The sequence below is a fragment of the Callithrix jacchus genome, chromosome 12 (assembly GCF_049354715.1).
Source record: "Callithrix jacchus isolate 240 chromosome 12, calJac240_pri, whole genome shotgun sequence".
In the NCBI taxonomy this organism is placed as follows: domain Eukaryota; kingdom Metazoa; phylum Chordata; class Mammalia; order Primates; family Cebidae; genus Callithrix; species Callithrix jacchus.
In genome coordinates, this window is record NC_133513.1 from 71,702,536 (window position 1) to 71,723,666 (window position 21,131).

Consider the following 21,131-nt stretch of genomic DNA (forward strand, 5'->3'; position numbering starts at 1 on the left):
TTTAGTTCCATGAACTAATTTTATTGACATATCTATGATGGCTTTTCTGTTTCTAGGATTTTTGTGAAACATTCTTCCTCTTTTTTTGGTGGTGGAAGATGAAATAGGTAAGTCTACTTAGCAATTCTTGTCTGACATCAAATGTTTACAAGCATCCTAAAAGCACTAAGCACAAAATGCTTATCTTTCGCATTGTGATCTATATGGAAATCAAATGTCTGCATTTCATGGTCAATATTCTATTTTGCATAATTAGCCTAATATAGTTTGAAAATGGATACACTGAAAGTTGCTATTGAGGAAGTTGTTTAATCATAAAAAAAACTGTGAAGGAACAACACAATCATCAATAATACTCATCAGCTATTTTCAAAGGACTAACACTCCACATTAGTTATTCTCATAACTATCTTTAAATGGCACCAAACACATTTATCATCTTCATTACACCAAAAACTGTATATCTATTTATCCAAGACTATGCCATGAAGCAGTAATACTTAGAAATACAGTCCCTCAACTGCATCTAAAATTCAAGTAACAAATGAATAATGTTATTTGCATAAGATAGTGACACAGAGCATTCTCCATTTTTAATATATTTTAAAGAATTCTCATTTAAATACCACTTTCCATCTTTAATGTTTATAACAAACTATAACATTTTAATGTTTATAGCATATATACTTCAATTTCATTTTGAATGTAGCACAGAGGAAAAACCTAATTTCTGTACTACTGCTGAACACTCACTGAATTCTCCATGCTTGAACCCAAACACGTGACATTTGAATGTCTTTCCTATTTTATGACCATTACCTGCATGTTGACATATGATGACCGTGGGGCAAGGTGGGCCCTTTCGGAGTTTTGCTGGGCAGCTGCTGCCCTCTCTGCAGCGCGCTCACTCCCTGGAGCCTTCTTGTCAGCCAAAGGGCTTTCCGTAGCACTCAGTTCAGGGTCTGAGAGCAACCTGTCAGTGCTGCTGTGAAACAGAGTGTGGAATTTAACAATCTACTATATATACAAATGTTCTTAACGTTTCCTATGTGCCACATTTATTATGCATGTTTATCATCATCAGCTATTTACACATATTCCCTCATTTAATCCTCAAAACAATACTATGACACAGGTACTGTTGTTATCCCCACTTTGCTGATGAAGAAAGTACACTGTCCAAGGTCATATTCTAATGTGAATGGCAGAGCTGGAATTTGAAAGTGGGTACTCGGCTCGAAACTATTTCGTGATGCACATTCAAACACAGTATGTATAGTATATATGGTATACAGCATATGATATAGAAGGAATAAATCTATAGGCAAGATTTCTAATTTTTATACATCAAGGAGATATCGATGACTCATGCATGCAAAGTCTAGACAGAGATCCAGTCAATTTGGAGGCATGTTGATGATCCAATTCACATGTATGAAATAAGTATATGATATTGGTAACAAAGGTAGCAGATTAACAAGAAATATTCTCCAAAGCTTGTTGAGCAGGACAGGCAGAGCATAAAAGTGCTTCTTACAATCAGCAGCAAATATGTGAATTACAACACATGATATGTACAGAATGCATGCACCTCAAGTTTAACTGTACTTTAGGCTGAAATAAAATAGGGATCGCAACATCAATCAAGAACTGGTTTGTTCATTCATTCATGATTTGTATTTGTTCAATTATTCAACTGTTGTGCCAAGGGAATTTAGAGGAATTTAGAGAAGTACTATTGGAATACAAAAAGAGGAACAATTAACTTTGCTTGACAAAAGATGACAGAGGCAACACAAAGGACATTTGAACTGGGAACTTAAGAGCATCTGCAAGTTGGCTGGTGCCAAAGAAGCTGGGCTCCTGGGAGTGAAGACGTGAATTCTCCAAGACACTAAACCTTCAAATAAATCTCCTCCAGTCAGAGAAGCCCAGGGCACTAAATCCCACACGGCGGTCTATGAACACTTGATATTTTGGCAAGGAGAACAGTTCTGGAGCTTCTGTCTTTTGAGAGCTTCTCCATGTTGAAACCCTTAGGACCTCTGACTCTCACTGACCATGAAGCAAGGCTTTGTTTAAGCAAAGCACGTTCTCGACATTGCCTCAATTGCCTTCCTTCCCCATTCCCACCTTTCTCACCTTCACACTTCCCCCCACCCCATCTCTCTCTTTTTCCAGACATTCTCCTGCAGGCCCTTCACTCCCATTCACTTCGTTCCTGAGTCATTCAACAGTTACTAACACCCACCCTATGCCAGACCCTATGCCGAGGGTCCTGAGTGTTCCAGGATGAATCAGAAAATCTCCCTGCCCTCAAAAAGCTCAGAATCAGCTGTTCTGGGCACACTGCCTATCCGGTAGCCCTGCTCCACCAGGAGCAGTAAAAAAAAAAAAAATTAAATAAGAGCTCAGAATCTCCCAGACAAGATGGATGAATAGATAAATCATTGCAATATTATATGATGTATGCAGTAATAGATGTATAGACCTACGCAGAACAGCATGAAAACAGAGGAAGTAACTATCGGGAAGGCTTCAAAGAGGACGCGTTATCTAGTGTGGTCTTCAAGAAGAAACAGGGTCACGCCTGTAATCCCAACACTGGGAGGCCGAGGTAAACAGATTGCTTGAGCTCAGGAGTTCAAGACCAGCCTGGGCAACATGACACAAACCCCATCTCTACAAAAAGTTAGCTGGGTGTGGTGGGTGGTGTGTGCCTGTAGTCACAGCTACGCAGGAGGCTGAGGTGGGAGGATCACTGAGCCCAGCAGTGGAGACTCCAGTGAGCTGTGATTGTGCTACTGCACTCCAGCCTGGGCTGTAAAACCCAGTCTCAAATTAAAAAATAAATAAAGGAATAGGCCAAGTGTGGTGGCTCATGCCTGTAATCCCAGCATTTTGGGAGGGCAGATTGCCTGAGCTCAGGAGCTCAAGACCAGCCTGGGCAACATGGTGAAACCCCGTCTCTACTAAAATACAAAAAAGTAACTGGGAGTGGCGGCATACGCCTCTAGTCCCAGCTACTCAGGAGGCTGAGGCAAGGGAATTGCTTGAACCCTTGGAGAACAAGTCAGAGGGAAAAGCATAAGTAAAGAAAGGAATCTTGCAGCACAAACCATTGGTGGATTTTAAGCCAGAGTATGACAAGATTAAACCTGTTTTCAAAAATAAATTACTGGAGCAAAATAAAAGATAGATCAAGCTAATCAGAGACTGGAGGCAGGGAGATCTTTCTGGAGATTGCAGCTTAAGACAGATGAAGACCATGAGAAGGTTCAGAACATACTCAGTGATGACAAGATGAGAGTATTTCAAATAGTTCAATAGTTTGAAGAAAGTAAAACTGTTTCTCTAATCTATAATAAGAACATTAATTTTAGGTATTAGCGCCATGTAAAGAAAAAACACAGATAAAGGAGAACTGGACAATAATGGGTAATACTGATTAACTGACCAAAGAGTTTACAAAGGAAAATGAATTTTGGTAAGAAAGAGAAAATAAAACTATGTATGCTAATCTTTGCATTAAGACACTCTAGAAGGGTATATCAGGAACTAATAAGACAGCAGAAGAAAATGGAGTAAGGATGACACACTTGTAACTATGCTATGGTAAGGAAGAGTTATATTTAATATGATTTACGTAATTATAAACCAAAGTGATTTGGAAAACACAAAGTCATGATAATGTCAGACATTTATTTAAAAGTTTGCTATTAACTACCTTGGGGAAAAAAAGGAGCCACAGTAAGAAAGAAATTCAAAGCCAAAGGACGGAGAATTCACAGTGGGAAAATTTCGAACGGCAAAAATCAGAGAATAAAAATGGCCTAGCTGATTACTGAAGAGTGGGGAGAATGCCACAGTTTCAGAGTAGTACAGATTGTTTAGAGGGCACAGATATAAATCAACTCATTAAAGGGGGAAGGGACTATAGAGAAGAAAGGATGAAAATTATCAGATATTATTCCTTAATAATTTTTTTAAAAAGATAAAATGAAACCCATGGATGAGATCAAACATGACTTGAATCAAAGAATACTAACTATTAGAGTTCAGAGAAAATACACATGATTTCAAAAAATCAAAGGCTCTTTTAAGATTAAAATACATACTGTAAGTGTGAGTTTTTCGTGCCTTGCAATAGCTCCACCGTCTGCCTTTTGGCACACGAAACCTTGGAGGGACACATCATTTGTTTCAAGTCACCAGCATTTCCAGAATGGGAAGGACTTCGAGGCATGCCTACTTCAACAAAAGCATCATTACAACCTGCACAGGAGAAGGAAAAAAAGTGGAACACATAAATCACATCACCTTCCACTTGACAATTACCTGCAATGGAAACAAATCAGAACCCTACTTTATGGAGACATAATTAGCCTAACACAGACCTCTTTCATCTGCAAACAGAACACCTTAACAAGTTCAGGCTGTCACAAAAACTCAATTTGAAGAGAACATCTGAATATATTTTAAATATTTTGGGGGGGTAAAAGGGTTATAAAAAGACACTCTACTTGGGGGAAACACACACACACACACACACACACACACACCATTTCCTGATACACAATTACCTTCACTTTAATTCAGGAACTTACAATTTAATGGGGAAGAGATTCTTTCTGTGGAAAGTGCTTTTCAGTTAATCTTTCACCATAATCTTTGAAATTTTATTTAGGATGTTGTTTTTCCACGTCATTGAGGTACGAAGATCATAGCTGTTTACCAAAACCAACTCAAAAATCACTGCATAGACTCTACAACCTCCTTTTTCCAAATAACCAAAATGAATTTCAGAAGAAAAGATACAGTTCCTGACCTTCAGTAGGGCTTGATTTGGGAGATGCCTGCTCAGACCCACTTGTCTGGATGGATGGATCACCATGATTTGCACTCAGCACTTTTTCTCCAAGTGATGAAGTGGATATTGCACCATATTTTATATTTGGAGACTAAAATAGTAATAGAAAATAATATATAAATATGGCCACAATTTTACAAAGAGTCAAATCAAGAGCACAATCCCATTTATAACAGCCACAAAAAAGAAAACCATGAAAAAAAGTGGTTAGAGCCAAGTATTTGAAAGATACCTACAAGGAGAACTACAAAACATTGCTGAAAGAAATCAGAGATGATACAAACAAATGGAAAAACATCACAGGCTTATGGATCAGGAAAATCAGTATCATTAAAATGGCCATACTTCCTAAAGTAACATACAGATAGATTCAATGCTATGCTTATCAAACTACAAACATCTTTTTTTTCCAGAAATAGAAAAAAACTTAAGAATAGTTTAGAATTTTTCCCAGAAATAGAAAAAACTTATAATTCATCTGGAACCAAAGAAGTGCCCAAATAGCCAAAACAATCTTAAGCAACAAGAAGAAAGCTAGAGGCATCATACTACCTGACTTCAAACTATACTACAAGGCTACATTAATCAAATAGCATGGTACTGGCGTTAAATAAATAAATAGACATATAGACTAGGGGAACAGTATAGAAAATCCAAAGTAAAGCTGTATTCCTACAACCATCTGATCTTCAATAAATTCAACAATAACAAGCATTAGGGAAAGGAATCCATGTTCAATAAATGGCTCTGGGATAACTGGCTAGTCATATGCAGAACAGCAGCTAACCAGACCCCTACCTTTCACCATATATACAAATTAACTCAAGGTGGATTACAGATACAATTTCCTCATGTAACAAACCTGCATATGTAACCCCTGACCCTAAAAAGTTGAAAAAAGTAAATAAAATTCATTTTAGGTGAACGTTTAAACATGTAACTACCAGGGACTTATCTTACAAAGAGCAGAGATCACATTATTGTAGCAGAAAGCCATTACCTGTGCATGTCCATTTAAAGCAGCAGAGATTTTTTTGCCTTCGGTCTGCATACTGTTGATATGGACATCAACAGGAGTCAAGCCAGGAGGGGGAGATGGAGCCGTGTGCCCATAGGTGGGCACTCCAGACAACAAAATATTAGTTAATGTGGCTTGGGCAGTAGATGGAATCATAAGGTGTGGTATAGCAGAAAAACCTATAACAACATTTTATAACAACAGATATTAGGAAGAAACTCAGAATCAACTATAATTTTTATTAACAATAAAAATATCATTTTTGCTGCTGCAAATTCAGAAAAGAATTCAAGGTTGATACCTCTGTAAACAGAGGTACTATTTACCATAGAAACACAAAAAAAGTGTTAAAATGGGACACCACCACAGAGAATATTTAATCCAACCCTCTCATTGTACTGATGCACATGACTACTAGCAAGTTATTCCAACTAGAACCTAACTACCAGGTCTGCTTATCACATTTGAAGATGATATTTCACTTGTATGAAAAAGGCTGTTTTGCTGTGCTTCATTTCAACTAATTTACATATCAGGGAATTTCTGTTTCAATGGAGTATGCTTTGAACCATAACTTTTCCCTAAGAAAACTGAACCATTAGTAAATTTTATTTAAAAAACTGGTAACACCTAAGAATACACATCTTAGAATATACTTAAGTGATACTGACCTGTGGCACTTGAAGTATTAGCAAGTGGGGGTGCCCATAATGTGGGGCTGGGTGTACCAGAACTTGGACTCTGCAGAGGACTGACTGAGCTATTAAGAGCATTCAAGAGTGAATTTGGGGTTGTTGAAGTATTCAGAGATAACGTGGTGGGACCCAAAAGACCTGTAATAAATGAATATGTAAAGTCAATTCACATAAATTTAAGATTTTAAAATAGAAATGGCACCAATATTGCTATTTGGAATGCACAATGATATAATCTGATATTTTCTAAATATAAAATATGGATGATAGATTTTCTTTCAAATATTCACATGAATTTTGCATTATACAACTCCAACTGAGGAAGCAGCTTATCCAACAAACAGATGCTATCAGAAAATGGAACATAGGTGTGCCCAGACTAGGATGGCAGTTAGGGTCCTTCAGCATTACCAGGTGCTTTGCATTCATGTCAGCTAGCCAGGATGAGCACAATGCAGCTCAAGTGGAGACTCATTTTTATTCTTCTGCATAACTCATTTGTCATCTGCTTACAAACAAACCCTTTCAAACTACTCACATGTAGCAGTGACAAGGGAATCTTTTCCTGTGGTAGGATGGATCTATCTGGCCCAGCTGCACATAGGGTAGGCTACCAGAACAGTTCTTAAATGTATGTCAAAGCATATACATGACTTCTTTGGACTCCATCTCAATGATGAAAATTTTCTCAGAAAAAAATACTGTTTTTTTGTTCTAAGGAGTCAATACTCGATTTAAATAATGGAATTTTCCTTTGGGCATTTAAAATACATTCTAGCATAAAATGCAGATTTGTATACAAGTTTCCAAGAATACATAAAGCATTAAGTATAACAGGATAGGTATAGAATAAACACATTTTTTAAATTTGGTTACTGAATCTTTGCTCACTTGTTTTCTCTCTAGTGCAGAACGAACTCGGTTCCTGCTAAGTTACCTAATTGGCATTTCCTGACTCACAGTCATTGCTATGTTATTATGACTCTGTTCAGGTCCCAGTGGAAGGAACAACTTTGGTAGATTAGGGGCCAAGAAAAAAAAATCTTTAACGATGTCAAGGCAGGGCTACTTGGAAAGTCCATCATAAGAGTATTAAATTTCTTAAAAGTTAAATGCAAGAATAGCTACTAGAAAAAAAAATTTTTAAAGACTGCTGAAAGTATTTTTTTTTTTTTGTCTCAAGTCAACACTCAATGAACCAGAATGATTGACTAGGAGGAGTACTGATTAAGGAAAATAAATGCAACTGAGAAATGTGCAAGAAAGAAGTGCATCTAGCAAAACTGTAATACAGCAACTAACTTCAGCCTATAAAACAGCAATCCATAGATGAGGACATAAATATTACCATGACTATTAAGCAGCTCATTCTACTTTCCTAACTAAAGCTCTGAGATGATGATGTTTGTTCTTTCTCCTATTTTCTATTCCTCACATTAGAGAGAAATACAGGTCTGGCCTCAGGCTAGATTTCCTTTGTGTCTGGGTAAGGCAAGCCTAACCACTGGGGATGGGAGTTCTGCTTATTTTCACCCCCACTCCGCACCCCTCATACAGATTTGCAATTACTTTTTAAAAAGCAAACTGGATAATCTTTATCTCTAGGGACCGATGGCAACATTGCAAATGCAAGAGAGAACAAACATAAATTACTGTCAGCACGCTTACTTCAATCTCAATGGCATTCTTAATTTAGAACAAACACAGCCACTGAAAATAAAACAGTCAGGCCTTGATTATTTATGCGAACATGGAAGAATCTGGGTACAGAATCTACAGAGACTAAAAAACCCAAAATGGATTGATTCAGGTTATATGGCTTTTCATCTGATCTTACAGCCCCAAGAAGAAAAAAAAAAGCCTTTTAATATAGACCCAAATGGTAGAAAGAAAGGGAACCAGATAAGCATTTCCCCAGTGACTGAGACACGCTGTAATAATAAATTGTATACCTAGTCCAGTGAGTCCAAGGCCTGCTGAAGCTAAGATATCCAGGCTGGGACATGCCAGGCCGGCAGGGCAGGATGCTGGGGATGGACTGGTTGCTATGGTAACCCCACTGCTTTCAAGTCCGAGGAGACATTTCCTTGCTTCATACATATTTAAGGCATTTCGCTCAACACTTTTCACAATCACAGACTATGAAAACACATAATGGGAAAAAAAAGTGACATGCAAGTAGTCTACAATGAATGGGGGAGGGGAGGGAGGTGGAAAATGAATATGCCAATAAGAATTCTACTCAGGGGACATATCAATGCTGCTTTAAAATCATCTGCAAATTCTACCTTCTTAGTGCTTAAGTTTACTCCTTCTGGTAAAACCCTAAAATATTAGTTACCATTTATTGGGCATGTTCTGTGTTCCAGGAGCTGTGATAGTAGCTGCACATATGTTCCCATTCTCAGCAAAACCTTACAGGGTAGGTAAGGTTTATATTTATATTTATTTATATTCAGTGAAGTTAAGAGACTTAGCCAAGATCATGGCACAGCTGCAAAGGGGCACCAAGAGGATGGGAACTCTGGTTCCCTTTTTACAGCATCTCATCTCAACACTAAAGCTTCCCCTTCACATCTTTACATACCAAATCAAACTTCTGACCACAAATAGACTGCATAATCATCTTCAATTATGTTTGACATTTATGGTTTACTAGTTAGCTAATAGACCTTGAGGTACGACTATTCCTCATTGGTCACGTATCTATGGCAAAGCTTACAGTAAAAAGAAAAATTCTAAATAATCATTTTTCTTCCTCAGTGGTCTCATCTAGAAATTTTGAAATGTGAACTCAAAGGGGAAAGCCTTCAATGGACCAAAAAAAAAAAAACAAACTTGTGGCTGAGAAAGCAGTTAAGGCAGTAGTTAGAATGGGGGCCAGCTAGGCATAATTAAATGGCCCTGGGATGCTGCAAAGCTTTGGAGTTCTCATTTGCAATCTATTTTTCCTTGACTTCTGCTCATTTCTTACCAAACTCCTGGAATTCTTGTGCCTGTCCATGTTTATATGCACAAGTCTGCTACTGTCTCTCCTGTCTATCTTTTAGTCCTCATATCTACGGTGACTCTGGTCAACTCAAATTAGTCACACATGAATCTTCACAATACATAAAATTAATGTCCTGTTCCCTAACTTTAAACTCATTATATCAAGTTCACTTAGAATCAATGCTTTCCTTCTGAGAAGGCATGATCATTTTTCTTCAGTTGGACAGTGATTACCGCATTATTTACATATAGCAAATTATATAAAATACATATTATATATACACCATTCTATACATGTAAAATTTATAGTTTCAAAATTTAGTATATGTGCTGCCGAAGCGAGCACTACAGTTTAAAATTTTTTAAATGGTGTTATTATTTTCTTGTTTCTGATTTTTGTTAAAGAAATCGAGCATTTCCCTCATTTACTTTGTTCCATTTTCCTTTCTATTGCCCCAAAGGCAACTCATCATGACTTTTGTGTGCATTCTTCTAGAGAATGCTTTGTACTTAAAAATGTATAGACATATATACACACATAAATGCTGCCATTGAGTACATACTATGATGCAATATACATTTTTTACTCAACACCATTCTCATGTTGTTTCCTGGTACAGAGGTGTTTTTCAGAGTGCATAATTAGAAGTAGAACTGCTGCAGGAAGGGAATCAATATTTTAGAAAAATGGGATGATCAGAGATTGCCCTTCAAAGTGGTTGTGCTAGTTTAAACAACAATACTAATGTAGAAACATTCCTCTTTCCTTATACTTACTAGCACTTAATAAAATACTTATTCTGGGCTGGGCATGGTGACTCACACCTGTAATCCCAGCACTTTGGGAGGCTGTGGTGGGTGGATTGCTTGAGCTCAGGAATTCAAGAGCAGCCTGGGCAACGTGGCGAAACCCCATTTCTACACAAAATGCAAAAAATTAGCTGGGTGTCGTGGCGCATGCCTGTGGTCTCACCTACTTGGGAGGCTCAGGTGAGAGAACTACCTGAGCCCAGGAAGTTAAGGCTGCAGTAAGCCATGATGGCACCACTGCACTCCAGCCTGGGCAATGAAGTGAGACCCTGTCTCAAAAAAAAGATAGATTTATTCCATTAAACTTTTACTCTACATGTAGTTACTGAAATTTTACAACACTCTGAGGAGATGTTCCAAGAACGCTGAACTAGAGACAGTTCAGTCCTTAAAGTATTTACGAAAAAACACAGGCACCTCTTCTTTAACTCTCCAGGTTGCACAGGGGATGGCATTATAACTAGTCTAAATAATTTCTGAATTAGTATGTACACGTGTGCACACACACAAACACACACACACAAAACACATAAGTAGCCTTATCAACCCTCAGGTTACTTTGTAAAGCTTCAAATTACCAGATTCCAAATTAAGAATGAACGTTCTTTCCTTCTCATATAACTATGGAAAAATAATGGTTACTCTAAATGGACTCCAAAAACCAACACATATATAAAGAAAATGATGATCTGTAATGAATATTGTTTCAGATTTATATTAGATAACTAAATATAGAATGACATATATATTATACAATTTGAGTATCCCTTATCTGAAATGCTTGAGCCCAGAAGTGTTTTAGATTTGGGGTTTTGGAGGATTTGGGAATATGTGCACTGGTCAGGCATCCCTAACGTGAAAATCCAGAATTTAAAATCCTCCAACGAGCATTCTCTTTGACTGTCATGTCAGTGCTCAAAAAGTTTCAGATTTTGGAGCATTCCAGATTGGGGATATTCAACCTGTATAGAGTAGTTTCATGCATATGCAAATATGTGCTTATATGCAAAATAAAACTATACAGAATATGATAAGATACATAATTCTCTGCATCCAGACTTTGAACCAACCTTGCTTGGCTGCTTGGGCTTTGGTTTAATACTGATGAAGACATCGAGCTGTTCCATCAACTGTGCAATGAATTGTGGATCTACTTCAATTTCTTCCTTCATATCAAACATCAACACAAGAGGAAGACAACCCTAAAACATGTCACAAAAATGTGTAGGAGGTAAAAAATTAATCATTTAAACACCTGATACTTTGACATGGCTGCAAATAATGCAATATTATACAGATTTAAAGACCAAAATGAAGTATTAAAGCTAAATTATATAACTTCACAGAGCTTGGAGGACAGGTGTGGCATTAATGTTGAGGGGGAGAAAACCATTTTTGGATGACAAAATTATATGTCCTAAGTTTCTGTTTTTGGCCTGGATTTTTTTTTTTTTTTTTTTTTTGAGACGGAGTTTCGCTCTTGTTACCCAGGCTGGAGTGCAATGGCGCGATCTCGGCTCACTGCAACCTCCACCTCCTGGGTTCAGGCAATTCTCCTGCCTCAGCCTCCCGAGTAGCTAGGATAACAGGCACGCGCCACCATGCCCAGCTAATTTTTTGTATTTTTAGTAGAGACGAGGTTTCACCATGTTGACCGGGATGGTCACAATCTCTCAACCTCGTGATCCACCCATCTCGGCCTCCCAAAGTGGATTTTTTTAATCCACTGTGAATCTTGGAAAATTCCTTCATTCTCTAACTTCAGTTTGTTAGTTATGTTAGAAACTAGATTCTCGACTACATCAAGGGTACTAATCTTGGCCTTTGCTCAATGACTTCCAATGGTAACTTTTTAGTGTATATTGAATGAAACATGATTGAGCATTTAAAGAGTTTGAGATTTTAGCCCAGACTCACTAGTCCAACCACAGATCTATGTCTATATGTCTTCTCCTTCCTCCAGGTTAGACCAGTCTCTCTAACTTAACTATCTTTTAAGAGGATCCTGTACTTTGATATCTTAACTCAGGGGTCCCCAACCTTTTTGGCACCACAGACTGGTTTCATGGAAGATAATTTTTTCACAGACAAGGGGAGGGGATGGGAAGGGGGAATGGTTTCAGACAATTCAAGCACATTACATTTATTTGGCACATTATTTCTATTATTATTACATTGTAATATGTAATTAAATAATTATACAACTCGCCATAATATAAAATCAGTGGGAGCCCTGAGCTTGTTTTCCCGTAACTAGATGGTCCTATCTGGGGGTGATGGAAGACAGTGACAGATCATCAGGCATTAGATTCTAAGGAGCATGCAACCTAAATCCCTTGCATGCACAATTCACAATAGGGTTCACTTTCCTGTAAGAATCTAATGCCACTGCTAACCACATAGGAGGAAGAGCTCAGGTGGTTCATGCGAGTGATGGGGAGGAGATGTAAACACACATGAAGTTTTGCTTGCTCACCTCCTGCTGTGTGGCCTAGTTCCTAACAGGCCACTGACCAGTATCAGTCTGGTTTGTGTCCCCTGTATTGAGGACCCTGTCTTAACTAATCAAAAACTTCCTTACCAATATAAATCCTACTTAACCTAATGCAGCTTAAACCTTTCTTCCTTCCTGGAGTAAATTGTGACTATTTCCCTTCTTTTAACTATCTCATTTTTTGGATTTTTTTTCTCTAATGCTCTACTCAGAGCCTCTAATCTAATTAGTCTAGGAACAATGTAATATACTTTTTCTATTGCACAGAATTCCCAGTGTTAGCCCACTGGGTGCTGGAATTTGTACATGTATATCAGGAGAGGTTATCATTAAGCATACTAGAATTAAAATGAATGACCTAGCCAGGAACTGTGACTCAAGCCTGTAATCCCAGCATTTTGGGAGGCTGAGGTGAGTGGATCACTTGAGGCCAGAAGTTTGAGACCAGCCTGGCCAACACAGTGATACCCTATCTCTACTAAAACTACAAAAATTAGCCAGGCATGGTGGCACATGACTGTAATCCCAACTACTCGGGAGGCTGAGGCATGAGAATCACTTCAATTAAGAGGCAGAGGTTGCAGTGAGCTGAGAATGCACTACTACACTCCAGCCTGAGCAACAGAGTGAGACCTTGTCTAAAATTAGAAAAAGAAAAAAAAAGAAATACTATGTTCCATTTCTCCTATGGAAGAAAGTGATATTTTTATAAGAATAGTGCTATACAAAATGGTGATGGTATTTAAAATACGGGTTAAAGCCTTTTAATTTCTCCATTTATTTCAGTGATGTGCAATAATACATGTCATTTATACCTATTTTTGGCAGGTATGGTCCAAATGTAAGTGTGGATTAATAACTGTATAAAATATTTGAAAATTTTCACTGAACTAGAAACTAACATCTAAAGAACTTGTAAAGCAGAAAAAAGAAAACATGAAGATTGATTATAACAATTCTTGGATATAAATATAAATCTGACTTGTAGTACAGTATATTAAAAATAACCTGATAAAATTAGCTCAGTTAAAAAAAACATTATTCCCAACAAATTTCTCATAATCATGGATTACAACCTTAAATGATTCCAACAAGTTCTCATCTGTCAGAGGAATGGAATCAGCAACAAAAACACAGATTTTTCTGAAAATTTCTCAAAACCCAACCCTACAAGTTAACAATAGCAAATGTCACACCTGAGGCTTACTGATTCAAATGCCACTAAAGGTCAAGCACTGAATGAGAGAATACAATGGTGTTTTTAATACAAGTATTTGTGAGCTCAGCATCACATCCATCCATTTTGTTACTATATTATCACCCCATACACTGGGATATTTCATGTCATTTCATTTCACTTCACTTCATTTTATTTTTTAATGCAATCTCCCTCTGTTACCCAGGCTGGAGTGCAGTGGTGCCATCTCAGCTTACTGCAATCTCTTCTTCCTGGGTTCAAGCAATTCTTCTGTTTCAGCCTCCTGTGTGGCTGGGATAACAGGCGTCCACTACTATACCCAGTTAATTTTTGTATATTTAGTAGAAATTGGATTTCACTATGTTGGCCAGGCTGGTCTCGAACTCTTGACCTCAAGTGATCTGCCTGCCTTGGCCTCCCAAAGCGCTGGAATTACAGGCATGAGCTATCACGCCCGGCCAAGGGGTTTTAAACAAATATGGGAAGGACAGAAATATTGCAATTATCAATTAGAAATAGGAAAGTAGTACTGAATTATAACATACAACTTCACTCTTCTTCCTTCAATAGGGGACACTCAAATGTGTGGCTTAAATAGTATTTTTTAATTGTATTGAAGATTTATGAAATGTACAAATGTTTTGGGCTTACAAAATTTGTCTTTGATGGTGAAATTTGAATAGCATTTTTACTTTTCTGTTTAAACAGAGGAGTTTTTTTTGTGACAAATACAAGCTGTACACTAATATTACAGGTCATATGAAAACAGTCACCTTCCATCTTTACCACAAAATGCAATTATTTCACTATAACCTCTTCTGTGTTTAGTCTAAGTTAAAACACACACACACACACACACACTGAAATAAAAGTACATATGCAATGAAATTAAACCTGTTGAGGCACTATGAACCTTACTCTTCTAATTTCCTTTTACCAAGAAAATTCCTTATTTGACCAGGCTTCCAAAGTGCTTTCCTAAATGTCACATTAGTACAGTAGGTGCAAAAGCATGCATTATATCCAAAGAGGTGTAAAAAAAAATCTAACACTTATTTCAATAACCTTACCATGAGATATTGCCTTGCAAGACAGACAGACTCAATGGTGCCCTGGAGGTAGACGGTGGATTTCTTTTGTGGATTACTGGGATCGGGAAAGTGGATCTGAGCACCCGTTCTCTGCATAATATGTTTGATGTTGCTCCCATTTCGACCCATCATAAAGAGATGATGCTGAGCTGCAATATCTAGTTGTGTGCTCACAGGAATTGCTGATGCTAGGCTCCCAGCAAGATGTTCTAACAGCATGGCAGTTCCTTCCTAAGAGAAAAGGGTGGGAAGGAAATAATCCTATAAATTAGCTGTCTATATAGAGGGAAAGATTCTATTGCACTTCTAACAGCTATGGAAAAATTCAGCATATTCTGCAAACCAAAATGTAGAATGAAGGAAAATTCTGGAAATCAATTAGTCTAATATCCTTTAAAAATAAAACTCATATAATTTGTACATACAGGATATGCAGAATTATCAGAATAATTTACCTTCACAGCACTAGTGTTATTCTGAGACCCTCGTACTATGACAGTAGCACCATACATTCGGGAACGCTGTTTAAATGATACTGAAATATTGTACGTTTGTGATATATGCTGAATAGAAGGGGAATTAGGATCAGGAACCGGTTGAAGAATTCCAGCAATTGGTAGCTCAAACATCAGCACCAAAGGAAGCAGCTCCTAAAATGAAATGATGAGAGTCCAAAGCAGAAAGTTAAAGCATTAGACATTCAGGGATGTGTATCATTCATTCATTCTTTTCTGAAGATGAATTTTAAAACACAAACTGCCCTTATTATAAATATTAAGTTTAGCTGCACTATATAAAGTTTATTTTTTATTTATTTATTTTTTTTTTTGAGTCAGTCTTGCTCTGTCACCCAGGCTGGAGTGCTGTGGTGTCATCCCAGCTCACTACAGCCTCAACATCCTGGGCTCAAGTGATCCTCTCACCTTGGCTTCCTGGATAGCTGGGACTACAGGCATGTCACTGTACCTGGCTAATTTTTTAAAATTTTTTTGTAGAGAGATGGGGTCTTGCTATATTGTCTGGCTGGTCACAAAATCCTGGCCTCAAGTGATCCTCTTGCCGTGGCCTCCCAAAGCACTGAGATTATAGGTGTGAGCCACCATAACTGGCCTATAAATGATTTTAAATGAAGGGAGCCTTTTGTGAAACCTGTTTGTAACTCATTGCCTGTGACATTTTTCCTTAGGCCTCTTAATGATCATTGAATAAAAACTAGAAAAATTGAGTAAGATAAAATCCAGAACATCTCTGAGAAACATTTTCAATGAAAAAGGTTTATAGATAATATAGAAACTCACTTTTTGAACATATACAATAAACATTTAGATACTGAATGCTAAGATAGATATTAAAACAACTTTTGCCACTATTTCCTACTGATTAAACGTGATTTAGTTAAAAAATGATAAATTATAATATTTTAATGCCTTATAATGCAAATGTTGCTGACATCAATTTACAATGTTAAAGTAATAAATAGTTACCCGAATTCTAACTCGGGCAGATTCTACTCCTGCCGGTTGTCCTGCTATAGAAACCTGTAAGAGGAGGAAAATACAGTGTTAGATTTATTTTAATCAAACTCCCATCTGCTTTTCCAGTTAATCTACATGCTTACTACTCAAAGTGTCACCCAGGGACAAATATAGAAGTATTATCCAGAAGCTTGTTAAAAATAAAGGATCACAGGCCCCCATCCAGACCTGCATAATCAAAATATGCATTTTAATGAGATCCTCAGGTAATTTGTGTCAACTGATCTGTTTCACCCACTGGACTTACTGAAAGCCCTACAGTCCCCAGGAGATCATCCTGCCCTCTTTATAATTACCCTTGTTCACTGCATTTTCTCCCTTTGGTTTAAGGTCTTCGCATATCAGATACGTAAAAATATTCAATGACATAGCTAGGTTTCCACACTAGGTTTGGAAAATAGTGAACTTCTTCCAAATAGATGGTACATAATCATTGCTCCAACATCTACCTGGAGCTTTCTTCTGAAATCTCCTGGCCTTCCCATGATCCATTGACTCAAATTGTTAGTCTTGGCATTGTGGTGGTGGATACAGGGGCTTCAGGACACTGCTCTTAGGATCAATGGCCATGCCATACCAGTTTTTAAATATTCTGAATATTGTCTTTGCTTTTTACTATAGCTTTCTGTCTATTCCCTGATTCACACATCCCACTGTCACCATGAGTCCCTGTAGAGAAAAGACTACTTATTCATCTTTGTGGTTGACAGTTTCAAGTATTGCGATTAGTTTAAAAGAGAGAATACTTTCAAATAGCACAAATAATACTATCTGTTCTTCAAGTCCTGAAACTGATTGCATGTGGACGGATGAGTTCCACCCACTTCGAAACAGAATAACTAGCATAGATGTGTATAAACTAGAGAGAGACATAATTAAGGCAATGTAAGAAGTCAGGCAATAATGCACTGCTTCTCAGAAGGTGATCTGGTATACCTTGGAGCTACCTGCTGCTAGGTCTCTATTATAGACAGAACCAGGCAATGGATAGGTTCCTGGACTAGGCAACCTTCCAGGTCTTCAATGACATGCTCTCTCAGCCTTCCTTTAGGGTTTTGTTTTGTGGCCATTACACCTTCCCCTATTTTCTATCAATCATTTTGAGATCAAGAGTTTAGGGCCTATCTACAACTCATCTCAGAAAAGCCCAGCACCTTCAATCTCCTTGCAGCGAGTTGTACAGTCTACACTATATGTCATCCATATGATTTTTTGGGGTGTCAACTCTCAAAAAAAAGATAAGTACACTGAAAATTAAGGCTGTAATTCATCCCATACTAGTTCATGTGAAAAGACAAATGACCTGGTTGCTTTTTTCTGCTTGGTTATTCCTGTTGGAATCTGGAAAGTGGATATGGCATCCGGTTTCTTCCATCACTTTTTTAATATTGTTGCCACCTTTGCCAATTACATGCGAATGTTCTGTATGTGAAACATCCATCTTCAATGTGACTCGATTGCTCTAGGTGAAAATAATGTATTATTATTTGATGTATGAAAAAGGAAAGAATGATGTCCTAAATGCCTAAATCTCCTTTTCCTAGAGAAAATTCTAAACTATTTAATAATTATTAGGGGAGTAAATTTTTAAAAAACATTTCAAAGAAAACCAACAAAGAAAGAAAAAATGAAAGCAGGAAAGTGATCAGAGATCATTCTAATGAAATGCCAGGTGGCAAGACAAAGTGGTTAAGAAGGAGACAGCCTGGATTTGAATCCCATTTCTCCACTTAACCAGCTCTAAGATCCTGAACAAATTACTTAATATCTTTGTGCTGAGTCTTATGAGGATCAAACAAATTAATATGTGTAAAATGTAGAGTGCGTAGCTAAGTGCCTGATATACAATAAGTGATTTAGATGTGTTTATTAAAGAAAATAAATTCTCACAAATGAGTGTAAATTTTTACACATTTAAATTTTTCTGTTATCTCTCTATACATATACTTGCAGAGAACGAGCGAGAGAGAGACAGAGAGAGAGCGCATGTGCACATGATCACACAAAAGAAACCATCAAATTTCATGCCATTACACACACCAAACACAGAGCTATACAAAAGATCATTTTGGTATTCTACTGACATCTTAGAAGCAAGTAATCTCATTCCTACAATCCTTGTTACTTACTCTATATTAATCAGGGCCAATTTTTATTTCTAAAGATGGTATATATGTACATATGTATATATATGCATGCATGCATACATAATACATATATATGTATGTAGATATATGTATATATAGTTGTGTGTGTGTGTGTGTGTGTGTGTATAGTTCAATTACCTGGCATGAGTGAACCTATCCAAATGTTAAACAGAACTTTACATCCACTGTAGAATCACGTGTTTATTTAAAAACCCACCATTACTTTATCCTGGTTTCCTTCTCCAAATGGTTCTTTCATAACAGCATGAAGTAGCCCTTGCAGAGACAAGGTTCTGACATCTGAGTGTCCTTAACATTCACTTACTTTTGTGTCTAAGACAGACATGATCATTTCCTTGGCTTCTTTAACATCTTCTTTCTTTCCAGAAACCTTAATATGGGGATCTATAAGAAATAAGAAATAAATGGCTTGTGTGACACTCCCAAACTCTGTTTTCAATTGTTGTAAAAATGACTTTAGAACTCAATATTTGGAGTTTATCATTATTATAACATTCCGGGTGTGTTACTGTAATAACAAAAGGACTATGGAAAATGCTCACGTTTTTATTTATCTGTAACTTTCTTCCTTAAAATTGGCCAAAGCACTTAAATTTACATTTCTTCTTTAAAAAATAAGTATATCATATACTTGCAAAATAAAAATATAATTTTTTTAACTGAGTAGTGTATAAATAGGATTTAGTAATTGAGCTCCTGCTACAGTCTCGGCCCTGTTCTAAGGCTTGAAGCGCATCAATTCACTTAATCCACAGCAAAGATTCATGAGGTTGTTTACAGAGGAAACTAAAGCCCGGGGTGGTTTACTAACTTGCCCCAGAAAATCACTCAGAAGCGTGGTCATTACAATCCAATGTCTTCCAACGCTGGATCTATACTTTATGCAATAAGTTAATTTAAAAGATATCACCACAGTGAGGGCTAGTAGAAAAAAATTCTTAACTTTCATTTAGAAATATTTAATTCAATATTTATCCAAAATTAGTATTGAGTGACTAATATTGTTTATTACCGTCACCAAACTTTCTATAGGAAAGCATTCATTTATTCACCAAATATTTTCTGTACTGCTACTATGAACCAGGCACTGTTCCAGGGACAAAAATAGATAAATGAAGAAAGAGCCCTGCCGCAAAGAACCTGGTTCTTCTTTGAGAGACAAAATATAATTTAATCAAATAAATTATCTATTAGAACATATATGTTATGAAAAAAGAAAAAGGGGAGCAATACAAAAAGATGAGGAAGTACCAGCTATGAGAGAGTCTTGAGGAATATTAGACTCAGAGAGAAAAGAAGATCCGAGTAAAGGCTTAAAGGAGGGAAGACACTTGGCTGAGCTGGAACCTTCCAGGTAAAAGGAGATATCAAAGCCACAGCCTCAGGGTGGGGACTAGCCCCCTTAATTGACTCTTTAATCAGGTTTTCAAGTTGCCCCAGCAATCCAGGTATTCTCTTATTTTATAGGTCAGCCTGACATAGACCAAGATCATTCTGGGATAAGTCAAAAGGTCTATGCCCATTAACTTTATGATAAAACTGAATAACATAGAGATAATTAATTATAATTAGCACAACTACTGATCATCTCTCAACCTTACTGAGTGCCTACAATGTACTGACTTCTTGGCTAAGTCTTTTATATTCTGTACTACGCATCAAGTCAGTAACAGAGTCAGCAAATGTTTACCGAGCACCTTTCACAATTTACCACCAGTTCTGCCTGAATCCTTTAACTCCTAAAGCATCTATTCTCTAGGATAAGGAATGAGAATCACTCAGTGGGGATTTTATCTAAACCACACATACTCCCCTGACACTGTGATCTCCCCACCCCCATACCACAGCCCGGGTGAAAATCAATGCCACAGAGAGCATATCATATTCTTATGTTGCAATTGGGCAATTGCCACTCCCCTCACCAAAAAGGAAGGAGGAAGGAGAGAAGGGAGAGAACTACTTTTCTTAAAGATACCCACTGTTAGGACCAGGATGGTAAAATCATAGTTAATAACAGTGCACCAAGCTTCAGAGTTCAGGAATGCCTCTGGCCTCCTGGGGAGATGTCCAGCAGCTGTGCTTAATTTGAGTCTGTGTCACTACCTCCAGCCCCTATCCTCTCCTGGTGGTTGCTCTTGGTCTGAGACACTCTTCCTTTTCCTATTTTGTGATCCCTACCTTGGCACTTAAACTGTCACAGGGACACTGTGAAGGTCAAAGGTCTTAAGAGTGGTTAAAACTTTCCAAAAAGTTAAGCATCA

At 37.4% G+C, this 21,131-nt stretch overlaps 2 protein-coding genes across 15 annotated transcripts in view; one reads left to right on the forward strand and one right to left on the reverse strand.

The window, feature by feature from the left end:
- Positions 1–21,131, forward strand: part of LOC128929302 (uncharacterized) — a 397,062-nt gene that overhangs the window by 364,759 nt on the left and 11,172 nt on the right. For all 3 annotated transcript variants that reach the window (XR_013524975.1, XR_013524974.1, XR_013524972.1), the window contains one exon: positions 57–107. The gene's annotated coding sequence lies outside the window, so the exon portion shown is untranslated. The remainder of the gene's footprint in view (positions 1–56; positions 108–21,131) is intronic.
- The window catches only part of BICC1 (BicC family RNA binding protein 1), a 318,114-nt gene that overhangs the window by 37,262 nt on the left and 259,721 nt on the right, over positions 1–21,131 (reverse strand). For 8 of the 12 annotated variants that reach the window (XM_035266223.3, XM_078345933.1, XM_054243032.2 and 5 more), the window contains 12 exons: positions 19,175–19,254; positions 18,006–18,164; positions 16,652–16,705; positions 15,623–15,817; positions 15,147–15,398; positions 11,455–11,586; positions 8,536–8,722; positions 6,560–6,721; positions 5,871–6,067; positions 4,829–4,961; positions 4,119–4,275; positions 820–985 (listed from right to left, as the gene is read on the reverse strand). In XM_035266223.3, the coding sequence (XP_035122114.3) occupies positions 820–985; positions 4,119–4,275; positions 4,829–4,961; positions 5,871–6,067; positions 6,560–6,721; positions 8,536–8,722; positions 11,455–11,586; positions 15,147–15,398; positions 15,623–15,817; positions 16,652–16,705; positions 18,006–18,164; positions 19,175–19,254 (1,874 nt within the window). The remainder of the gene's footprint in view (positions 1–819; positions 986–4,118; positions 4,276–4,828; positions 4,962–5,870; positions 6,068–6,559; positions 6,722–8,535; positions 8,723–11,454; positions 11,587–15,146; positions 15,399–15,622; positions 15,818–16,651; positions 16,706–18,005; positions 18,165–19,174; positions 19,255–21,131) is intronic. The other 4 variants (XM_078345931.1, XM_078345934.1, XM_054243033.2 and 1 more) reach the window with 1 other exon arrangement.